Source organism: Teleopsis dalmanni, chromosome X, assembly GCF_002237135.1.
Source record: "Teleopsis dalmanni isolate 2A chromosome X, ASM223713v2, whole genome shotgun sequence".
Lineage (NCBI taxonomy): Eukaryota > Metazoa > Arthropoda > Insecta > Diptera > Diopsidae > Teleopsis > Teleopsis dalmanni.
Genome location: NC_051848.1, coordinates 23,880,157 through 23,906,540, shown reverse-complemented (window position 1 = coordinate 23,906,540; position 26,384 = coordinate 23,880,157). Strand labels below are relative to the sequence as shown.

The following is a 26,384-nucleotide window of genomic DNA, read 5'->3' as shown; positions in this document are numbered from 1 at the left end:
GGCTTAAGCGTTTTAAAATTACTTCTAAATATTTTAATTAAAACCTTAAAGGGATTAAAAGTTTTTGTTTATTTTTTTTTTCTGCTTGACTTGTGCTAAAAAGTGAGTTAATAATAAATAAATATAAATAAAGTATTTCCAGTGATAAAAACCTAGATATATGCCGCTTTTTTGTATTTCACAATAAAACAGTTAATATTACTGTATTACCACATCAGTGGTAGAAATGAGTCTAAAAAATTGATCAATTAAGATATTTATAACGAAATGACTTAAATATTTATTATTAAGAGAAAATAGAGAAAAACGCGAAAATAATTGGAAAAAAATTCTGCTTAACTTAACCTTAAAATAAGTGTTATAGGAGTTCAAATGTGTCCCATTGATCACTTTGTGATATATGGTTAAATATCACAAAATTAATAAAAAAAACTATTGGTGATCATTTTAATGTTTATATATGCGTATCATATATTAATTAAATTTTTTGTTTTTATTTTATATAAAGTAACATGTCCTCATACGGTAAACCACATGACGCTTTCAATCCAGCGGTGCAAGTTGATAACTTTGCAATGTCAGATCTCGGTCAAGAGTTGTAAGTTGTTTTCATAATCAAATTAAGAAATTAATATTTATTTTAAAAAACTAATTTATTTGCAGAAACTTTCAGAATTTTAAAAACACGCAAAGTTCAATGCTATCATGTTATTTAGCACCAAATCAAACCTCTCTTTATAATCCCAATCAATTTGCTGATGATTCATTTAATGATTCCCAATGTGGTACTGATCTTGAATTTGATGATGAACCACCTTTACTGGAGGGTAATAATTATAAACATATATATTTTTGTTATTATAATTAGACCAGTGCCGTGTTAATTATAGAGACAAACGGTTTAGCTGTCTTAAGGCATCATGTTCTTGAAGGCACCACTAAAAGTGAAAAAGTATAAATCCAGATACGAAAATTTGATTTTGTGAAGTTCCAACAAGACTTGTGCGAGGGTAGCTCTTAAAAGTGTTTTATGGTGCCTAAAGAAAGATAAATTTTGAGATATTTATAGAAACAATTATGTTGTTTTTAATTCTAGACTTAATTAATTAGTTTATTATTTTATAATTTATACTACAATTGCGATTTTTTTTTTGAAAACATTTTTAAAGAGCACCAAATAACTGTTGCCCCCAGGGCACTAAGAAACATTAACTCAGGCACTGATCTATTAGCAACATAGAAAATAACATTTTTTTATTTTCAGAATTGGAAATAAACCCTCGACATATATTTCTAAAGGTAGGTCGTTTTTAATATTAAGTAATTTTGTATTTATTAATTTTATTATTGTGTTTCAAATTCTCTCTGCGTAATGTTTTTATTATTTATTTTTAAATAAGCGCTAATATATGATATCTATTTTATATCATATCTTTTGGCGATTATATATAAAAACTTAGTCAATTAATCGAAATGGTTTTATAAATAAAAAAAAATTTGCTATTTTAAAGACTAAATTTTATTTATATTTTGTACGATCTAATTGTTCACTGTTAAGAAAATACATTACTTTTTTAATTAAATTTTAACAAATATTTTATTATCACCATTATTTCAAATATAGTCAGTCTATAGTCATCTTTAAGGTACTGATATAATAAACAATTTTTTAAAGAGGTTTTTTCGAATAGTAGTGAATTACAACAACAAAAATTTTATTTTTTAAATTATTTTTAATTAATTGAATTTTTGGCTGACCAAAAAATTTTTATAATTTTATAATAAACGAATTTATATAAAAATATAAATTTATATAAAACAAATTTTATAATAAATAAATTTATATAAATATATAAATTTATATGAAACAAATTTTATAATAAAAAAATTTATATAAAATAAATTTTTTAATATTATAAATTTATAAAAAATTTTATAATAACAATTATATAATTATAGTTTATACAAACAATTTTTTAATAATTAATTTATTAAAATTATATATTTATATAAAACAATTTCATAATAACAATTTTATATAAATATATAACATAATTTTTATAAATAAATTAATATAAATATTAATTATATCATACAATATTAATACCAATTTATATAAATCAAATATTATAATAATAATTTATATAAACAATTTTATAATGAACAATTTATATATTATAAATTTATAGTCAATTTTATTATAACAATTTTAGAAATATAATAATAGTAAACAAATTTTAAAATAAACAAATTTTTATAAATATATAAGTTTATATAAAACAAATTTTGTAATAAATAAATTTATAAAAACATATATATTTATATAAAACAAATTTTATAATAAACAAATTAATATAAATATATATAAAATAAATTTTATAATAAACAAATTAATATAAATATATAAATTTATATAATACAAATATTATAATAAACAAATTTATATAAATTTATATAAATCAAATATTATAATAAATAAATTTATATAAAACAAATTTTATAATAAATAAATTTATAAAAATATATATATTTATATAAAACAAATTTTATAATAAATGAATTTATAAAAATATATAGATTTATATAAAACAAATTTTATAATCAACAAATCAATACAAATATATAAATTTATATCATACAAATATAATAAACAAATTTATATAAATTTATATCATACAAATATTGTAATAAACAAATTTATATAAATTTATATAATAAACAAATTTATATAAATTTATATCATACAAATATTGTAATAAACAAATTTATATAAATTTATATAAAACAAATTTTATAATAAATAAATTTATAAAAATATATAGATTTATATAAAACATATTTTATAATAAACAAATTAATATAAATATATAAATTTATATCATACAAATATTATAATAAACAAATTTATATAAATTTATATAAAACAAATTTATATAAATTTATATAAAACAAATTTTATAATAAATAAATTTTTAAAAATATATATATTTGTATAAAACAAATTTTATAATACAGCAACAATTTACGTACATAATATGTGTTTAGTTAGTTTTAGTTTTGAAATTTTTTTAAAGTAACTTTAAATAGTTGTGTATTATTAAACTTTTGTACCAACTAATTAGTTGGTACAAAAATATATAAAAAAAATATACTAATTATTATACAGTGTTAGTTATATCAAAAAAAAACCTAACTCTATATTTTTGCTAAATATCCAGCAAAATGTAAAAGTTTCAAAATGAATTGTAGTTTTACGATACAAATTTTTATAATAAAAACATATAAAATGACTCGTTAATTAATATGAAAATATCCTGCATGCATATTCAGGTTCATTGCAAAAATTAAATGCTTGAGGTAACTTATATTATTTTCGTAAATTCTAGTTTTGGTCTCGTTAAAAACATAAATGTATCGATGCACTATTGAATGTAATCATTCAGTATTTACAAATTAAAAGAATAGAATAACATCAAATTTGTGTAGTTTACGGGGAAAAAAGATGTAATATTGAATTATTACTACTGTAGTGTGACGACCGCACCAGGAAAGCATTTCAGTACTTGATATCTTGATTGTGTAGCATTTACAGTACCCAGTACGTTGTTTTCATGAATTTTCCATTTTATCATAATCAAAAACACACGATTTTATTTTATCCTAACGAGGATATTCTCGGACTTGAAATATGTTTCCATTTTCTATATAAAAGATTTAATTTCTGTTTATGTTGTAGAGTAATGATTATTTTATTAATAATTGTTATCTTATTAAAAGTTTAATAAAAAAAAAAAATACAAAGTAGTGCTCGGACATAGTATTAACATGATAACTGAATGCATCTTAAACATTATGATGCAATGTAATATATATATATATAAATAGATATAAGGATTTATATTGTTTTAAGATTTTGGAAGTTATTGATATAGATATTTTAGACATTTTCATATATATAAATGTAAATATACACATAAATATAATAAAAATAATTAATACGTATATTATTTCGTTTTACAATATATGTATCTGTGTCCTTAATGCAAAATAAACCAACTGCTTAAGATTTAAGATTTTTATTGAAGTTGATGTGATCAAATTGCCAAACTCAAGTAAATTCTACCGGTTTATTGTGTTTTCATCACTTAAAGCGACATCTACACAGTTTTTACTTTTAGAATTATTTCAAAGTTGTCACAAAGGCGCAGAATGTACACCTCTCTGAGAGAGCTACATGTATATTTATTTAAGAAGTTTGTCCTGCTTCTAGCTAGTGTTGGGAGCAACAGAATAAGTCTGCTACAGTATGTTTTTCCTCTTTTTCTGGACAACTTCTGTCGTATTTATAGAAGTAAACGCTAAACTCAAATTGTCAGGTTTCAAACCCTGTTACGTTAAGCATAGCAACACACTGAGGCAGCGTCAGATTTAAATTGTATTATTCAAATTTGAAGTTTAATTAATTTGTTGTTATTTATTAAACAACAAATACGCTATTTGCTATTATTAGAAGAAACGCACAAACTACAACTATATATATTTGCTTCAAATCGATTGCATTCTGTCTCTTTAGAGAGTTATCAATGTCAATTTCTATAGCTGATTGAACGACCCAGAGATAGAAAGAATATTGTTTAAATCTGTTATAAGGACAGTATCAGTGTTGTTTAGCGTGGGTACCTGCCCTAACGACTTAAGACCATGGTGCTCTACAAACACTTGTATCAAGATAATACGCCGATAAACTTCCCATTGGAAATTGCAAAGAATTTCCGCCTGTACTAATTAAGTTATGTATTCAGGACATAACTGTCATCTCGGTATAATGCGAGGCCTACCAAAACCTCTGCTGATCTTTGGGTCTCAGCACCCAGCATTCCACATTTTTCACACATGATACACTATATCTCAAATTAAATTCAAATCGGACCTCGCTATATGTTTTCGAAGATTTTCTTGAAATTTCTTAAGCCAAAAAATCACTTCCCATATTTGGAAAATATATGTATATTTATCTACGAGTATTTAAATGGATTTTTTTGAGGTACTTAGGATTTTATGATTTAAAGTTTTTTATATAGACTTCTTTTTGACGCACCATATCTGAAATTAACTTGAAATCGTACACTGCACATCTGTTGTTTAAAATATTTCTTGGGTTAAGAAATTACTTCCCTTGTTTGTAAAATATCTATTTATTTTAATGTGATGTTTAAAGGTACTAAGAATTTTATGATTAAAGTTTTTTTTTGGATAGACTTCTTTTTGACGCATTATCTCTTATTTTATGTTGAAATCGGGTCGTTCCATATGTTTTTTTAAACAATTTCTTGGGTCAAAGAATCACTTTCCAGATTTATGTCGTTTTGCTATGGATTGGATATTAAAATTATACTACTTGTGTGTTGTTGTTCTCCTAGGGTGGAACCTCTATTACAAGTTTAAATGTTGTTGACGATTATATGAGTGGGGAAGTGGGTGGTTAGTGGTTGGGGGTGATGGAGGAGGATAAAGGGGAATGAGGATGTGATGGAATGGGTAGGTTGGTGTTATTTAATTGAACATTAACCTGGGTTGAGACGGAGAAACTTGACCATTTCAATGGGGTGGATCTAAAGGACGATTGGGCGAAAGTCGTTTCATATTTTGCATTTTTTAATTTGGTTTTTCCTATTAGATATTAATTACAAAAAAATTACTGATTATTTAATTGAAGTCAAAGAGACTTCAAATATATTTAATTATATTTTTATTTCAATGATTTTATTGAAGTCAAAGAGACTTCAATTAAATTTAATTATATTTTGTTTTTCAATTATTAAAATGAAGTAATAAAGTCAAAGAGACTTCAAATAAATACAATTATATTTTTATTTCAATTACGTCAAATAAAATCAGACGTCAAATAAAAATAATTTCAGTTTTTAATAAACTTATGTTTTCTTAGTTTGTTATTAATTATTTTATAAGAAGCAATCTGTATTTAATGATTAAAACAACTTTGATGTCTCCGCAACTATTATCAATTGCAATTAAATGTAACCTTAGTGAAGTGAATTGAATTTTTCACAATTTACTTAACTATTTTACTTTTGAAAATAATTTACAGCAGAAGGACTTGTCCTCGTTGGTGCATCGTCAACAAGTGGATTAAAAGTAATTTTTTACATATACTTATATACTTTTAAAAGAACAGCGTACTCCTTAAATTTGTACATGTTTATGTATATATCTACACTTCATTATATTTTTTTTTAATTTTACTAAACGTTAAGTTTATAAAGAATAGTTAAAAAGTAGAAGTAAAACGTGCAAATCTTTTTCCACGTAATGATTGCAATATCGCCAAGTAACAAGACAATTTTCTTCTTAGGAAATTTTCGCCTCAGTTCATTATATCCTCTTTCTTCCCTTTATTTTTTTTATCTACTAAATGAACTAAAATATTTTGTGGCAATAAGGATGGATAAGATTCTATGCTCATTCGAGTGCACTTCTCACAGTTAATTGTCTTGAATGATTATAGTTTTTTTTGTTCTTCGTTACATTTTCATCCTATTTTCACTTACTTTAGTTTGCGAGCATCGCAAAATGTGGCCAATTTAGCAAAGTATCGCAGTAAATTTATTATTTTTCTTTAACATTCCTCAGTACAATTTTTAAGAAACTTTAAACCATTACATTACACAGGATATCTAATTAAGCGTTTTAACGAATGTCGATGTAATGATTATCGAATTTATTTAGTGGTCAGTGGTCTTTCAGTATGGACTCATTATTATAATTAAATTCTGTAAGGAGTGGTATTTAAGTTGTTCATATAAATAATTATTTTCAGTAACTATATATACCATTTTAAAGTGTTGAATGTCATTTTTATTATAGTTAATAAAAAATTAACAATAAAAAAGTTATAGTTTAAAGAGAGAGAGGTTTTTCAACAGTAGTGAATTACAACAACAAAAACAAATTTTTTTTTATTTTTTCTTAATTAATTGAATTTTTGGCTTAAAAAAAGGAATTGTTTATTATAGAGAAAGGTTTTTCAACAGTATGGAATTACAACAACAAAAAATTATTTCGTTATTTTTTCTTAATTAATTGAATTTTTGGCTGCAAAAAGTAATTGTTTATTATAGAGAGAGGTTTTTCAATAGTAGGGAATTACAACAAAAAATTATTTCTTTCTTTTTTCTTAATTAATTGAATTTTTGGCTGAAAAAAGTAATTGTTTATTATAGAAAGAGGTTTTACAACAGTAGTGAATTACATCAACAAACATTAATTTTTTATTTTTTCTTTATTAATTGAATTAATTAAGAATCTGTTTCTGCTAAAATATCCATCATCAGTTGTTTGGGAATTATTTCTTATATTTAATTTTTCGTAAATAATTTTTTGAGACTGCAAATATTAAGGGTTGAACTCGTACCCTGCCAAATTTTAAGCTCAGAGTCAATGTTCATTATTCAATTGACCTAAAACCATACTTGACTTGTATGTTTTAACTTGGAGTTTTGTTAATTTACTGTGAAAGTTGTATTAACAAATTCATTTGCTTAGTTATATTAGAACAAAAACATAAATCAGCTATAGACTAATTGAATTAATTAATTATAAATAGGTTTTTAGAACAGTAGTGAACTACAACAACAAACATTCTTTTTATATTATTTTAATTAATTGAATTTTTGGCTGTCTAGTGGTCTTAGAAATAATTCTTGTATTTAATTATTCGTAAATAATTTTTTAAGACTGCAAGTACTAGGAATCGAACTCGTAACCTGCCAAATTTGATGCTCAGAATCAGCGCACTTTAACCAAATATTTAATTATACTTATTTTTAATAATTATATTTGTTGTTATTTTTGTTATATTTGTTTATTTGAATCCTTCCATCATTTGTGTCTGTTGTTAGTTTTATCTCCTTCTATTTTACTAGACAGTTATCTTACTTTGTTTTATTAATTATTTCACTATCTTAGTTTATTAATTAGTTTATTAATAAAGAAATATTTGCTCTTGGTTGTGATTATGTATCTGTGATTCCCACATATTTTTAATTTTCATCTATCGTATATTTTTTTTTATGTTCGTAGATATTTTTTATCTCTATATTTTTTTTATATCAAAACTATATCCAAATTTCTATTTTTTTTAAAATTATGGTGTATTGTGCTCAGATGGTAGTATTATTAATATAATATAATTAATTTACGTTATGGCTTATTATTTGCAATTTGATTTTGCTATTGCTGTGCTTTTTGCCTATTTTCAGTCATTTTAATACCGTGTGTCCTAATATAGTACATGAATCTTTTTAGATGTACAAATTATTTGTTATTAAACTTGTACGTTTTTAACTCTCAGATAAAAGCAGTTATTAGTTTTCAATTAGTCGAAAATGCTTTTGATATAAGGATATGATAGCTCTTAATTTTGGACATACGCATTCCTTACCAAATATTGTTCTTGCTATAATCAATATGCTCTGGTTAACATGAAATATCCAAGAGCTGCCATCCACAAGTCGACATTTACTACGATGATAAATAAAAATGAAATAAAAGTTGGTCTCTTAGTTGCAAGTTAATTAATCAGAAATATTCTGATTAATATATTCTCAGTTTTATGTAATACTAAATTTTATGGAAAATATGTTGAGGTTGTTGTGTCAATCAGTTTAATTGACCAACACATTTAGACCCTATGGTCCATTGTGGCACTACTACTGTTTTAATTTTAAGAATTTTATTTTATTTTAGAGTTAATAGTGTGCAAAGTTTTGAAGTACGAAGAAATTAGTTTGAAATTAATGAAACCCTCTGGTTTGGACTGATATATGGAATCGAGCGCAAGCAAACAACTATAGAAGCAAATTTCAATAAGTTTTAATAATGTGTTATGAGTAAATACTTTTGCTAATTATCCTTACTATAGTTTTTAGTTTTATTTTATGGCTTAAAGTTTATATGAACCATAATTTAACTTTTTTTTAATTTATGTAATATATTTTATTTATTATTTTTTTTTTGCTTATACAATCTAATTTTTCCTCATCATCTTTTGCTTTTTATATTACTGATTTATTAAGAGCTTCAAATATTTTTATCTCTTAGTTCAGATTGTATGCTTTTGGCTTGATTGAAATTAAGTATTTTGATTATTTTTTAAAAATAATCAAGTCACTCTCTATTAAAAGATATTTCAATAAAAAATTGAAAAAAGGTTTACAGTTTGTTATGATGTAGGACTGAGTGTCTTGCTTTTATCCCGCCTTTCAATCAAAATAAAAAAAAGTATAATATAGGCCAGGGCTGATCAGACCAGATAATATCGAGGGTCAATTCGAATCATTGAATAGGTTGGAGGGCCGCAGAAATAACTACATACGTTTATAATTTTTCCGGAGAAAAATAAAAGTGGTTTCTATAACCACTTCCTGGATTTGTGCTAAAAAGATCACGAGTTCTTAAACTCTGGTCAGTGTAAAAATGTTTGTTATATGATTAAATATTTAGAAAACCGTAATCTTATTTTGTTTTTATTTTTAAAATTAATATTATACATTTTAATACTATTAAATTTAGTACATAAGTTATATTTAATAACGTATTTACATATAAATAAAACCTTTTTAAAGAGGAAACATTTCATTTTAATGACGTGCTGAACACCCCTTACCGCTTACGGTTTTACTATACATCCTCTTAATTTTTTTTGTGTTTAATTCTATATCCTTTCGTCAGTCTACTTATTTATTTGCCTTTTTTTATACATTTTTATATTTTTTTCAGTTTTAAGTTTACGTTTTAAAAAAGCAATTTTTTTTCTATTTCCCTTTTATAATATTATTCCCTTTGAAACGTTAAGTATTTAACTGAAATCCTTTTAATTGTTTATGATTATTTTTCGAGGCATAACTTTTGGCCATCAAAATGCTATAATTAAATAAAAAATATGTTTTGTACAATAAAAAGTCCTTGCTAATTTACAGAATTACATTAATTATATATAAAACAGCTTAACTAACTGTTGAAATATGTATAAATTATTTCAAATTTAAGAAATTCAATAAATTTAATATAATCATATTTTATATAATTATACTTTATATAAACGCTTCATATATAAACTCCACTCTTTCTATAGTATATGGTGACTTAGTGATGTTATAAAATAAACATTACCATTAGTTGTACTACCATTACTAGTAGGAGTACTACGGTTCTAAATAGAATATTATTTGTTGTGCTATAGAGTAAAGTTCTTTATTGCTTTACTAATTGCAAGTTTTCTGCTTAATTGAAAACTCAAAAATAAAATACATCGATAACTCCGTATTAATAACAAAGTGACCATTATATCGTTTGATAATATATTCATCACATCTAAGCTTTTACCAATTTGCCATACATTGTTTATTATGTTGAAGCTGTTGTGAGCTAGTGCACTTAAGCACTTTTACTCTTTTTTAACTCTTTTTTAACTTCTTTAAAATCCTCTCTACACCTTGACTAGATTATTGTTTATCACTTCATCAGACTAAGCAATAATTGACCTTAGATCTGCATACCTCCCCGAGGAGCCTGTAACCATTCCGAGATTTGATAACGCGGTGTTTAGTTAGATTAGATTTTGTTATACTTTTCTTATACTTATTATGAGGAAAAAGGTACGTCCAGTAATTAGAACATTTCGGACTTCTAATATAAGTACTCGAAAAGCACATTGGTTTTAATATCTGATATTTTAGTGTACATATATATATATATTAGAGAGTATAGATTAAATTCTATAATTCAAAAGTATGATGTCTTTAAAACTGAAAATATCCTTTTAATTTAAAGAAATTTTATTAATCAAAATAACACGTTCAATATTTAATGAAAATATTGAATATTTTTTTGGACACCTTTTAACGTTTTTCAAAATCAATCATCATTTCTTTATTATAGAGTTTACGTCTTTTCTTCCGGTTTTTTTTTTTAAGAATAAACGTAGGCACTTTTTACTACAGGTTTCTTTTCCCATATAAATACAGTTTGGAACACATTCTAATCTGATGATAATATATTAGGATAGTGGATGTATTAAAATTTCAAAGTCATTCTTAATTTTATCACGAGAAATATGTGTCGCCAAATGTTTTCTTGATAAAACACAACATCTTCCACCTGGATTAATTTCGGTTTTACTTTGCCAAATTTTAATCCACTTAAATACAATCGGCTAAGGTTCGTATGAAGAGATTTAAAACAATTAAAAATATTCATTTGATAAGGGGGTAATAGCGCTTATAATAGTTGTTATCCTTACGATTTTTATTTTTTTTATTATTATTTGAAACACAATACGTACAATAATAATGTTTCATTTGACTGAGACTAGTTCAAGTACAGAGAAATGTCAAGCAGTTTTGTTATATTTTACAATACGTTTTACAATTGTCAAGTTGTCAAAGACTTAATGCTAATAGAGTAGTAATCTAAATTATTATTGGATTACTAATTCGGGACTAGATCTGAAGGCTTAATTCGCTTAAGTCGCCTTAACAGGCCAGATGTATTAGACAGAAGGTGAGCTGCCTCGTTTGAGTACTATTGTGACCATTTTTGGTGCTTTACCGCAAACCTTTGTATTACTGTATCCACAGATTTGAACTTCAAGTACCGATGGAGGTTAGTATTCCTTATGAACCACAGAGTTTTGATTAAATTTCTTAAAACTTTGTTTTGGAAATTTTGGATAATTTGAATAGAAAATTTTGTTGCACATCCCCATAACTGGATTCCATACGCCTACACTGGAGCTAAGACTTGCTTGTATATCATTAATTTGTTCCTTAGAGAGGCGGGTGATTTTTTCCCAAGAAGTTAAATAAATTTTTGTATTTGGATTCTAGTTTAACACGTTTTTTTATATGTTCTTTTCATTTCAACTCTGCATCTAAGTTCAAGCCAAGGTATTTATAGCTGTGTTTGAGTATGATATTCATTAACTAATGTTACAAAATTATAGTTCCAATTTCGTGCAAAAATACTCTAATAAGATTTTTAACTAATTATTGATGTAGTTATTTTAAGTGAAGACGTTAATTTTTATTTAATAAACTTACATATAATATTATTAATAATTTTACAAATCCTCAGAATCCGTTGTACTTTAATTGTGTGTTGAAATGCACATAGGATCAAAATTAAAAATGCACAAACAAAACATGAAATTCAAAAACGTAAAAAAAATTATTTTAAACTAAACAATAAATAATGTTTATATAATAAAATAAAAAAAAAAATTTAAATGAAAATTGCAAACCTCATACGACCCAATGCAATAATATTTTTACCTCTTATTCTCAAAGCGTTTTAAATTCAAATCCCCTGTTTCAATGTTGCGCTCATATATCATAAATTTTCCACATATATTTTTATTATTAACATTTATAAACAGATATATACACATACGTTTATATATATATATTTAAATATATATATTTTTTTTAGTGTGCTTTTAGCGTAAATTTCGAAAACAAAATCTTTAAATAATATTCCAAAAAACGTATAAATTGAAAATATTTTTTTATGCCTTCCTTATAGATTATTTGCACTATACATTTATTTAGGGCAGGCAGTTCATAGATATGGTATATGTATTGTATGTATGGATTCATTTGTGTAAATGAAAATTTTTGTAAATCTCATAATGCAGTTAAATTATTTTTTGATTAGAGTAAGTAGTATTTATTGTTTATGTTTACATATACAATATTTAGAATGAATTTTGTAGAATAACATAATTTATTGTAAAGTTATTATAAAAAATTTATTAATTTAATTTAAAATCTCGAAGTTTTTAATATTAAATTTTAGAGAATATAATTATTTCTATCAAAATTATTATTGTAGATTTACTTTAAAGCCACCAAATGGCAGACATTTGGGCTTAGATAAGATTTAAATAAAAGCCAGCTGATTACTATTGTATATTAAAACAAATAAAAAAAAAATTAGATATGATTCTCAAGTGCTTTGGTTTAATTTTGGCTACCAATATTTATCATTAAGTGTTAAGACCGTTTGATAAAGCTGTTTTATGTTAACGTGTTTATTCCTAAATGAGTTAAAATATTATTTGCCCCTTTTCTAATCTAAGAGGAAAACGGCAATAAAATTTTGTGCATGTAAAAAATTTGTTTTATAATAATAAATATCAAAAACGCAAAAAAGGCTTCATTGCAGCTTTGTGTCTTTCATGACAAGTGTTGACAACTGATGCTGATGCTGATGCTGCTGCTCCTGCTCGGCTGCTTTCGTTCACCATTTATCATCAATTTCCATTTTTCAAACTGAATTTTTAGATATAAATAATATAAAAATAAAGGCAGACAGTATTCACTCATTCATTCATATATTCGTTTATGCCGATGCTTCCTTCCCTCCTTTCTTTTTTTTTTTTTTGTTTTTTTGCTTTAAAAGTGCTGGTCTATTGGTGTGTTGGTCGTGGCGCATTTACCCAAAAACCCGAAGTGTATAATATGACTGACGGTTCACTTTTATGGCCCAACACCCAGGGGAACATGTTCTATTAAATTTATACAAACGGTTGCGTTGTTTATTATTAAATAAAATATACCAAAATATTCGTTTACAACACATACAACATTAATTTGTTATTGCACATGTATATATATATATATATATATATGAATATTTCGATAAAATATAATTTATTGATACGAAAATATATGATCAATCCGTTGTTAATTGTGTTGAAAAATGAAAAATTGTTTACAAATTAAAAATTTCTAATAAATAATTCCCCTCGAGATTTTTAAAATAAATTTATTTAAACCTTACTTGTTTTTAATAGGTTTTGACATAAAATATAAGAACACTGATAGTCTATTAAATGCTCGTAAAATTTAAATAATTAAATCAAAATAATATAATATGGCAAAAGGTGTGCTCAATTTTAGTTTCTATATAAAATATGTACTAATATTAAATTTGATTTTAACATCAGTTATGATGGCACTGACTATTTTACTTAATAGAAACTATTGTATTTCAAAGAGAGAGAGAGAGGATTCGAACAGAAAAGATTTGTAATTACAAATTTTTTTATGTATTTTAGATTAAATGAGTTTTTGGCTCAGAGGTTTTGAACAGTAGTGATTTGTAACAACAAATTTTTTTTATATATTTTTAATTAATTGAATTTTTGGCTTAGCATATATGCATAAGTCGGCTGAAATTAAGTAAAATAAAAAGAGAAAATGAGCAACTACAAGTCCAATGCATCTAATACCCAAGTATGATTAGAGTGTTAACTTCTCATTGCAGTTTTCTGGTTTTAAAATAACCCTGTAGGAAGTTCAACTAGTTTAAAATCAGTCCTCAACTGAAGAGAACAATTTCTGTTTCATATAGGTACAAGTGGTTCATTTTTAACACCCACATGCTTGTCTTTGAACTTAAACTAATCCTAAAACTAAATTTGATATGTAATTAAGAATTATATAATTAAAATTCAATATCAAATATTAATAATTTAATTAAATATAATATAAAATTAAATATAATTAAAATCTGAATTCTATTTTATCTCTATTACTAATTATCTTTTCAACTCTATTTCATTTACGAATAATTAAATACAAGTATTTTTTCCAAGACCACTGATGATGGGTATTTGGGAATACTTGAAACAGCTGTATGGTCAGCCAAAAATTCAATTAATTAAAATAATATAATATGAATTTTTGATGTTGTATTTCTCTACTTTTCGAAACCTCTCTAACAAATACAATAGTTTCTATTTATTAAGTAAAATAGTGACTATCGTCAAAACAGACGTTAAATTACAATTTAAAATGTTTTTGAATTTTGAAGAATAAATATTTGAATTGAAGAATAATATAAATAAATAAATAATATAATATGTTTCACTCAGTTTTCCCTTATAAATTTAAAATAAATAATTTTGGCTTATTATGTATCTTTTTCTTATTAAAATCAATCATGCTACAAATAATGTCTCTACAAATAGTATTCAAATTTAACAATAAAAAATAAAAAATATAATTAAATAATTCAATTATTCAATACAGCTGGTTTATGATTTCGTACTAATATAAATATAGCAAGTGAATTTGTTAATAAAACTTTCACAGCAAATTAACAAAATTCCAGAAAAATGTGCGAACATAGAAGTCAAGTATGGTTTTGGTTCAGTTGGTTAAGTTGCGCTGACTTCGAGCTTCAAATTTGGCAGGGCACGAGTTCGATTCGTGGTACTTGTAGTCTCAAAAAATTATTTACGAATAATTAAATACAAGAATTATTTCCAAGACGACTGTTCAGCCAAACATTCAATTAAATAAAATAATATTAAAAGCATGTTTGTTGTTGTAGTTCACTACTTTTCGAAAAACCTCTTAATAAAATCAATCATTTAATATCAATTAATTAATCGTTGAGTTTTAACGAAAAGAACATAGCTTAATCGTTGCATATCATCATAACTATACGTCCTCTACGTTTTTTTCCATGTTATAAGTGTAATAATTCAAATTAATGGTATATTTGAGGTTTTTAATCCTTAATTTAAACATTAAATAAATATAAAAAAATACATATATAGTTATATGTACAAAAACTCATTTAAATATAATTAGTTTGAACTTTTCTCTTTAATTAGTAAAGTTAATGAAAATTAGTTGTTATAACAAAAAAATAAAAATGTAATAAAATACAAAAAGTGGTTAATTTTTTTCATAATTTCTTTTGTAATAATTAATAAAAAAATTTTCATTTACTCGACATTTCATATTTTTTTACGCCATTTTAAATGTGTTTTTTTTAATATGAAAACATTTTGAAATTTTCTGTTGGGATATGAGTTCAAATGTGAATTTCAAATTTTGCTGACGTATAAAACGTGTGTGTGTATGTGTATGTGTGAGTGTGAGTTATTTAAGTGGGGTGCAGACTATCATACTGGTATGTCATACGAGTTGCGCTCTCTCTTGCTCAAATTTCTTCTAGCGTCCGAATTTGAACACGTATGACACACAAGAGTAGGCAAAATTTTTGAAGAGTGCTTTTGCGGGTAGTGCTGTGAAAATTTGTGTGTTTAAAATAAAATTTTAAAATTGAAAAAATTGATAGTTAACGTATAGGTTGTGCTTTGCTTCTAATTGATTATAATTTTGTATATTTTATATATGCCCCGTTTTTTTTGCGATCTTTATATTCACAGCTTTGAACATCCCACAAACAGCGATTACCTTTGTTAACATTCGATGAAAGCATCTAAAAATGCTTTATCTGCATCCATATTCATATTTTTTTTAGGTTTATTGGTCATTAAGCACAGTAGTTAAAATGAAAAGATCAGTAAAGGACCGTAGTTAATTTCATTCACTACCTGTAAAGTTTCTTAATAAATTTTTCATAAATAGATCATATGTACAAATAATGTATATATATATATACATAAGAATGTATATATCTTCATTGTTTTTGAAGAAATTAATTCATTTCCATATATTTGTTAGTTAAAGGTTATTAACATTTAAAATTCTTTTATTTTAATAACAAGTTTTAACAAAGAAAAGCATATTTAGAATACAAAGTATTATATCTTAAATTTGGGTTATTAATTAATTGTTATTACGACCAATTTTCAATATGTTTTTTTATTACTGGGCTTAGATCATAAATTTAACGATGTTTATATTTAGATGTTTTTTTAAAAAAAATTTTACTTATAATCATCGTTTATAAATTAAAATAAAATAAAATAAAATATTTAATAAATTAAACAAAATATTTAATATATTACATAAAATATTTAATTGTATTTTAATTTTTTATAAGAATTTTATGTAAAAATTTATATTTTTTTTAACTAAGATACAATTAAATATTTAACACAAATTTATAAGTGTAATTTTAATAATAATAATAAATACATTAATAATAAAATAATATAAAACATATTAAATTTATATTATAATTCTACATATTCCACCTGCTTACAATAAATTTGCAAGGCAAAAATGCTCTTGTATGACGTATGAATCGTTAGGGGTGACAGACTATCATACACAACGCGTATGCGAGAGCTGTTCACCAAAATTTTGGTGAGCACGCCAACACGTTGGTAAAGGTGGCAGACTATCATACCTGTGTGTCATACGACGTTTTTCTCTCTCGTATGACATACCAGTATGATAGTCTGCACCCCACTTTAGAGTGCTCGTTTAAAGCGTATGTGTGATCGTATATTTTACGAAATATATGTGCTTTGAGAATTTGCAGCAGTGTGAGTGCATTAAGTTTCTACGTTTTGCAGCAGTATTTCTGCTGCAAAATAAATAAGTATAAAAGCAAACAAAAGCATGAGTACAATTGCAAGCGTAAATAGAAATGTAAATAAAACAACGACAGCAGCGGCAACAACAACAACAATCACGCAAATGAAAATGAACAAGAATGGCATACACAAATGACAAGTGCATAAATTTTATTTGTATTTGTTTGTTTATTAAAATGAAAGAACCATTCTTTTGTTCATTCGTCCACACATATGCAAACCTTCCACAATTCCCACAATTCTACACGTGCATCTCAGCATCTGAGCATCTGAACATCTGAACATCTGAACATATTTTCATGCTTATAGAAAAGCGAATTCTAATCGTTACACAATTAAAATTTAACTTGTAGAAAATTGAAATTGAAATTAAGCTTAAATAAATATTATCATTGTCCTGGCTAGTTCATACACATCTTTCTTCGGTTTATAAACGAATAATATGCTAATGAAATCTATGCTGGTAAAATCCACTAGAATAGATAGTTTTCATAAATAACTTGAAGAGATTTTACGAACAGTAGTGAACTACAACACCAAAAATTCATTTTTATATTATTTTAATTAATTGAATTTTTGGCTGATTTTGGAAATAATTCTTGTATTTAATTATTCGTAAATAATTTTTTGAGACTGTAAGTACGAGGAATCGAACTCTTGCCCTGCCAAATTTGAAGCTCAGAGTCAACGCTCCTTGACCAATTGACCCAAAGCCGTATTTGACTTTTATGTTCGCACATTTTTCTGGAATTTTATTAATTTACTGTGAAAGTTTTATTAACAAATTCACTTGCTATATTTATATTAGAACAATTAATAGATTTAATAGAGATAAGGCAGAATTTATTTAAAATGTTTAATATTTTATATAGAATTTAATGATACATTCAATTCAGAAATAAAAAGTAACATTGTGTGGTTTTTTGTGGGAAATTTATTTACAGTTTTTATGGTACGTATGAGTGTGGTGCAAGGTGCCTGAGAAATGAATTTTTTTTTAAATATTTTTAAAAACAATACCACATTGGAAATATTTATTTTCTGAGCAAAAATTATTCTTTAAACCGAATAAAAAATAAAACATAAAAATTTTTATGATATATTCCTCTTTCTTTTTTTTTTTTTACAAAAAAATCGGGTGTTTGTGTTTGATGTGAGGTGGAAGATAAATTAATGTTTAAAAAATGCTTTAAGGATAACACCGTCCTGAAATTTTCAGGTTTTGTGTTTTATCACAAAACAAAATAAAGAATAAAATACAATAATTTTTGTAGTATATTTTTTAAAAATTTATTCAACGAAAGTATAGTACACATGTGTTTGAATTTAAAATTTAATACTGAACCTATACGAGTAAATATGAGTAAAAAATGAAAATTTTCGGCATACATTTCAAAAATTTTATGAATGCATAGATGATGAACACCTTTTTAAGAGTACCCAGTAGTTCTCTGGAAGACAATTGTCGTTAGGCACTAGTACATGAATTTGTCCAAAGGAACTAGTAAAATGAGTGATCTGTGGGGATGACTAAAATCAGCATTCAAAATATATAAATTACTATTTACTATTTTTTTTTTGCACAATATTTAAAAACACATTCTATTATTTTTGAACAAGAAACAATGATATTCAACGACATATAAGAATTATGTGTTTTTGTCTTTGCTCTACTAGCTGCAACATATAATAACACATAAGTAAATAAAACTTGTCCTAAAATTCTTGTCTTCTTAAATATTTGTCTCTCTGATTTAAAATGAAGCATCGAAAGCCACAGTGCGAAACTTGAACCGACTAAAACTACCTTTTAGGAATAAATGGAGAAGATTTCCACAGCAATGTGGAATCTGCATTCCAGTAGACGGGGAAGAAAGAAGAGAGTAGATAGGCTTAATACCTAGTAAGTTAGATTCATCTAAGAGAGAAAGCATTGGCATGTACTAGAGAGATTGGAAGATAGTGAAGGGGGAGTGAATATTTATTGTTAATGCTAGAATCACTACGAATTGAATATGTTGAAAAGTGAGTAAAGATATCAGTAAAGATATGTAAAGATAAAGGGTAATGTCAAACTATCCAAAATGTTCCTTATTCTTTAACAAATGATGTGATTCTCTGTCCAATTATAAAAATATTTTTTGAAATGCATTTGAAATGAAAAAATAAGATTTCATAAAAATTTCTTACTTAAGAAAAAACTTAAGAAAAATAATTCATCATATCAAAATAATTTGTGAAAAATGTTCAAATAACTGAAAGTCTTTGTCGTGTTAAAATATATAAAATATTTGCTAGATTACTTCTGTGTAAATATATTTTTCTTTTTTTTAATTTGTAGTTTTTTGTTTTCTTCTTACAGATACTTGCTGTGCTTAATCCAATGCGTGAAGCTGATCGATTTGTTTTGGAAGATACAGATATGGCAGGACCATTGGTCATTTGTTTAGCATTAGGATGCTTTCATCTTCTGGTAGGTGGGCGTGCATATATATATTGTATGCACGTAACATAATATAACAAAAGAAAAAATGTATAATATACACATTCATATGAGCAATAAAAACAATTAAAATAATTGAAGTAAACAACGCAACAATAAACAAAAACAATAATAACTATATAATGCAATTATAAATATATATGTATGTGTATATCAATATTTGTGAAATTTTTAATTAAAAACTTTTTTCTTTTAATTTGATTTTCCTATTTTGTTTTTTGTTTTTTTTCATGTACTTTGTTGATGATTTACTTGCTTGCCTCTCATCTTGCTGCCTGCACCACGAACCATTGTTGCTTGTGGTCCATACATTGGCTGTTCTGTTGCCTGTGACTTTTGTTGAAACGTTGTGCAGAGTGGCAAAGTGACATTCTCTTATATTTATGGTATTGGAGTTATGGGCTGCATCGCGTTCTATTGCCTGCTTTCGATAATGGCAGAGAAGTCGTTAGTGACCTTCGGTGCTGTGGTGTCAGTGCTTGGGTATTGTTTGTTGCCCATGGTCATGTTGTCAGGCATGAATGTTTTAATAATCGTACAGTAAGTATAACTTTATTTCTATATAGAGTGGTTTGTTTGTTTGCCTTTAGTGTAAGTATGAGTGGGAGTGTGTTTGTGTGCACTGCACTGTATTGTGCATTTTACAATTTTCATTATTTTTATTACGCGTATTATTCTCATTATTATTAAGTTTTTTTTTTGTTTTGCATTATGATTTTTTTGTTTTTATTTATTTATTTTTTTTCTTTCTTTTGTATGGTATGGATTTTCATTGCAGTTGTTGTTGGTATTTGCTGTTCGCCATTTTTATGCTTGGGTTTATTAACTTATGCGCATAATTGAAAACTTTTATTATCCTTGCTATGTTTGCTATTTACTGTTTACTGTTTGTTGTATGCTACTTGCTGCCTCCTGCCTTCTGCCTCCTGCTTACTGCCTGTTGCAGCCTTTATACATTATTATGTATGTGTTCATTGAATTTATTGTAATGTATATAATATCCATTGCTTTTGTAATATTTAAATCGTTTTAATTACTGCATTTTTTCATAATCAATTTGAAGTTACTTAAAGTAAAAATTGCAGAATGGCAATTTTTACATGCTTGTTTTTTAATGCCATTCACACAGTTTTTCACTTAATGAGAACGAAAAGTAGCTTAAATTAAAAAAAAAAAAAAGAATACAAAGGCCAATTGTGGACGTTCATAAATTATGCAATTAAAAATATAAAGGAATTAAATTTTTTTCTTATATTTCTGATATGTAATATCAGGTTTCATGTATCGGTATTTGCACTACAAATTTTTAATATTTTTTAAATAGCAATCATTGTAAACAAAATGAGCGGATTTGCCCTGAAGCAGGACTCGAAAATGATTTTAAAAACCTTTTGCTGCTATCAGTTATACGCTCGAAATGATTAAAAACACAAATATATTTAATTTGTAAAACATACAAATATGTTTTATACGATTTTTGTTTTTTTTTTGTTTGTTATAATTTGAAACACAATACATACAATATCATAAATACATGTTTCAGATATTTGATACTGACGAAACTGGTTTGTTTTGCAAAAAAATGTCTAACCGAACATTTATCGCTAAATCGGAGAAGAACGGCAAGTGGTCTTAAAGTTGCAAAAGATAGTGTAACATTTTTACTCTCTACTAATACTTCTGGAGCGAAAATGTTAAAACATGATAATATAATATAAAAGCAGAGGTCACAACTGCAGAGGTTTCAACAAATGGTTTACAATTGCTTGGTTCCAGAAGTTAAATAATATACGACTGATATTGTAGCATACATAATATAAACAAATACATCCGTTACTCATTTCGTGTGTAGTCAACTCGAGAAAAGTATTATTCACTTATTTTTAAGTCACACTGTATACGCAACAACATTAATTGCTGATCTTGTAATAATGAGTCCAAGCACCTTGAGCTGCTTGTGTATGCTGCGCCGCTCTTAGAGACAGAAACATTCGAGATGTTGCATGAGCAAAACGGATTGCAAATTCTAAAAGATCTAAACTTAAAAAAAAGAGCTTCAATTTTTATCTGGCTGTTTATCTGGCTATCGAGGCATATACAAGCGTCTTGTGAATCAATAGTCGTCGCAGAAACTGATCATCGACTATATGGTAACTCAAAAAATTTCAAGTTAAATCGAGGTAGTATCTTTAAGTGCCGATTTTGAACTGCTTAAGTTTCATTGAAGAAACTTTACGTTGAAATTTGTACCCAGTGGGATGACGTTTGATAGATGTGAAAACCAGTGAAGGTTCACGATTTAGTTAAAAAAATTAGATAATTACTATATATATGTTATATATTTTTTTTTTATAAAATTTTTTTATTTTATATTTATAAAAAATATGTTTAATTAAATAAATTATATAATTAATTCTATAAACTATTTTGTTATAACCATTAATTTTAAATTTAATAGGAAATGTTAAAAAAAATAATAATTTATACTACTGTAGCGAGTAATACTAGCTACTAGTAAAAAAAATCGAAATTGATAATTGAAAAAAAAAACATGTTTATAATACAATAATTGAGGCCTACTGACTTTATGGTGCTTAAATATGGGTTATATAATATAAGTCTCATATGAAGATGAAGATTTCAATCAAAATTTCAAAGGCTCACCATTAATGCAGCTTAACCTTTTATCTAGGTGTATTAACGATTCTTAATCTAAAGAAGAAGTTGGTACACAGGTCTGCGATCCCAATTCTAGAAATACGTTCGCGCTGAGGATGTAGCTTACTGTGATCTTACCTTACCAAAGTGTTAAAAGGCGCCTATATGTGATTGTATAGGTACAGCTGTTAAAGTATTGTCGTGCAAGTTCTCGTCTTGAATTTTTTTCGAGTACTACGACATACTGCTAAGCAAAAACAGCGTGATCACACAACAACCAATGGCAATGAATCGGCGGACAATCCTTTCGTCGTCCTTATGAGGACTAGACAAGTCATTCGATTCAGTAGACCCGAATCTTATTGTGCAATAAGTTGGGATCTTTGAAAGAAAAGCAGTTTATAATCAAAAGAAGGAACTACTGGTGTGACACTTTAGGTAACTACCGAATGCAAGACATGGTTAGTCTCCGTACCTGCGGTAGGGCGTTCCTCCTAAGTAGACTAGATAAGTCATTCGATTCAGTGGGCCAGAACCTTATTGCGAAAAAGTTGGTTCGTAATAAGATCTCTGAAAGAAAAGCAGTTTGTAATCAAAAGAAGGAACTGCCGGTGCGACACTTTAGGTAACTATCGGCCGGAAGACAGGGTTAGTCGCTATACCTGTGTTATGGCGTCTCTTTTTAATAGAACAAAACTGAGTTCGTTGGCAGATTATCTAACCGGTCATCACCCATTCAAGAGCCAGTTCGTGCCTACATCTTTAATATTTTTTAGTAGAATAGGGTAAAATTTTTTTTGGCAGGTTATCTGACTGGTTATCATGGCTTATGTCACTATCTTTATAATATAGGTGTTTCTTTCAGAATGTTGGTTTTGCTTGGAGGAGAATTATACTTTCTTTCAGACTGTCCGGCTTTGATGTGAACCAGGAAAAGATTACTAGAATTAACTATTCCTGATGTGGGGATATATTCAACAACTGGTACTTTAGTTTCCATTAGAAGGGTGAAGTATATTATGTTTCATTGCGGTCATTTACCAGCACCGGTCAGATCAGTCATGGTTGCAATGTTGCGTAATCTTATAGTATAAAAATTATTTATATACGTAAAAAGCTCAAAATAAATCTGAAGCCCATAGTAATAATAGCCATAGTAATAATAATAATGAAATGGTATATTGAAAGTTTCTTAAAATTGTAAAATTCGAAATTTAAATTCAAGTGGCTTACTGTATTTTAGTAAAGCTTCTATTTCTATACAAAAAATTTCATTTTAATATAAACTTTAATTTCATCTTTATATAATATTCAAGTAGGATTTGCACAAGTAGCATTTAATGATACTTATTTGTATTATAATTTGAAATCCACAGAGTTGCCAACATTTCCTCATGGTTTTAGCAGTAAGTGAATAAATTTTAGTAAAGCTGCTTTCGAACGTTGCAATAGTATGTTGATTTTTTTCTGCAATACTTGCATTTATTTCGCAGAACTAAAATATCACAATGAACCCGATTTTTTAACATTAATAAACAAGCAAAATTGTACTGTAACTGCAGGGAACTAACGAAGTACTTTTAAAATCTATTTTTTGATATAGAATTTGGACTCATACCATGTACAAGTATTATGCCATTTTTTCATTATAGATTTAAATTTTTCTTTTTCGAAAATTGAAATGAAAATGCTGCATTCATAACATGTAAATTTACTTAGACTCAACGGAAAAATGGTATGTAAAATTTTGCGCAAATGTTCACAGTCCAAATGGCGGATTATAAATTTTCACTTGTTATGCATATGACTGCATACATGCAAAAGTTCACTGTAAAGGAAACAAGCATAAAACTCACCACACACATATACTGCACTGACACTAATACTAACGGTGCCGCACCAAAGTGACACCAAAGCATGCCTTGCACATAAAATGGACAATTTTATTGCATATGTATATGTTTGTCTGATTGGATTTCGATGATTAAAAACTTAATTGAGAGCAACATAAAATCGCAAAAAATGTGCAAATAAATTTACAAAAAGAAAATTCTAAAGAAAAAAACAAAAAATTCTAAAGCACAAAAAGAATGAAGAAAATTGGAGTACAAAAAACAAAGTCAAAAGAATTTTCCGAAAACAACAAACGTATGCATAACATAACATAGGATAGAAGAAGGGCATAAAATACAACAAACACAATAAAGAGAAAAAAAATTACAATAGTATATATAAACAACAATGGCTAGCATGGCTAGTATGGGTAGTATGGGTAGTATGGCTAGCATGAGTGGCATTGAGCAAGTGGACCAGTGGATTCCAATTATTGAGGCAAATCAATTGAAATTGGTACGTGCAAATGTATAAAAACTTCTGCTTAGTAGGAAACATGACACAGACACAACATAACACAGCCCAACGAATGCAAGCAACAGTAGCAAGCAAAAAGGTTAAATCAAATAAAAAAAATGTAATTGCCGCAGTGCCAGTAAAACTCATGACACATACACATATGCATACACCTACACATAAACATACACTGCACATAGCACATAGCACACAGCAGAGAACAACTACAACTACACGTAGTAAGGCAATGCAATGCAATGCAATGCAAAGCACATTCACTGTAACATTTTCATAATGACAAAATAATGCAATCGAAATCACACATTTCATGGGAAATTATTTTCCCAAAAAAAAAGTTAAAAAACTTTTGCGAAATAAAAAATACACAAAACATTTTCAAATAAACCGAAAACCATAAAATTTCCGTAGAAAATTTTTAAATATTTTTTGAACTTTTATATCAAGCATAAATTTGAATGAAAGCATTGCAAGGATTTAAACGGATTTATCAGTAACCATAAGCAATATGTATTAGTAAAATGAAATACTTTTATTATTATTTGCATATTTAAATTATTATGCGATGAATAACTCGCATTTATAAGTGGACCGTTAAGCGTTTTAAAAATCGCATATCCGTAAAATAAATAAATTTTTATAAAAATTTTAAGTGCTTTCCTTTCCATACGTTGAAATGCCACAGCTAAAAATATTGATTTTAGCTATAAATCATACTCGTTTTCGCCTAGTTTTTAACTAATACTTAGTTTAAGCTTGACGTTTGGTCTTTCTATCTTATACGCTTTTATTCAAGGGGATTTTAAAATGATCGAAATATAGTAAATTTACAACCAATCCCAATTACAGAGTGGCCCAATTAAAATGCAATGCAAGTTTTTTCAAATAATTAATTTTTTCACTTTGTAGTTTTCGTATAGCCGCCTTTGTTTTGTTGTCAAGGTAAACACTCTTCTCTCTGAAATTCATTTCTCGGATATTGTTATCACAATAGCAACACCAAACTCAGTATAATTAAACAAACGTTAGGAGATGAAAACTCTTGTCAGATCTCAAGCTCAACATACTCTAAATTAAACAAGAAACAACAGTCAGCTGCGTCAACTTAAGCGTAACTTGCTTAGCAATATGTTATGAGTGCTGACAGATCGCTGTGTAATAGGAAGACATGCTATGAGACTGTGTCTTTGATGAGTTTTGTCAAGGTTGTGGTTCTGCGGACGAGGAGGAAATTGTGCTCCATCTTATATGTCAGTGCCAATTATTTGCTGCAAGAAGATTTAATATCTTTAGTGGCCTTTTTCTAACCGATTTGACAGAGATATCATTCTGTACAATTAGGAACTTGATCAATTTTATAGACTTACTAGGTTTCTTTCACTTTATTTGATTTAGCGTTAGTCGTATGACCACCACTGTGGTCCTTTTGAATATCCTACTTGTCTGCATATAAATAATGCTAATCTGTGGTGT

General features: G+C 26.4%; 1 protein-coding gene across 1 annotated transcript in view; it reads left to right on the top strand.

The window, feature by feature from the left end:
• Window positions 1–26,384, top strand: part of LOC119687957 (protein YIPF5-like) — a 31,734-nt gene continuing 5,350 nt past the window's right edge. The window contains exons 1-6 of the mRNA XM_038102521.1: window positions 1–102; window positions 509–598; window positions 664–827; window positions 1,265–1,299; window positions 19,746–19,856; window positions 20,242–20,426. Of these exons, the coding sequence (XP_037958449.1) occupies window positions 513–598; window positions 664–827; window positions 1,265–1,299; window positions 19,746–19,856; window positions 20,242–20,426 (581 nt within the window). The 5' untranslated portion in view covers window positions 1–102; window positions 509–512. The remainder of the gene's footprint in view (window positions 103–508; window positions 599–663; window positions 828–1,264; window positions 1,300–19,745; window positions 19,857–20,241; window positions 20,427–26,384) is intronic.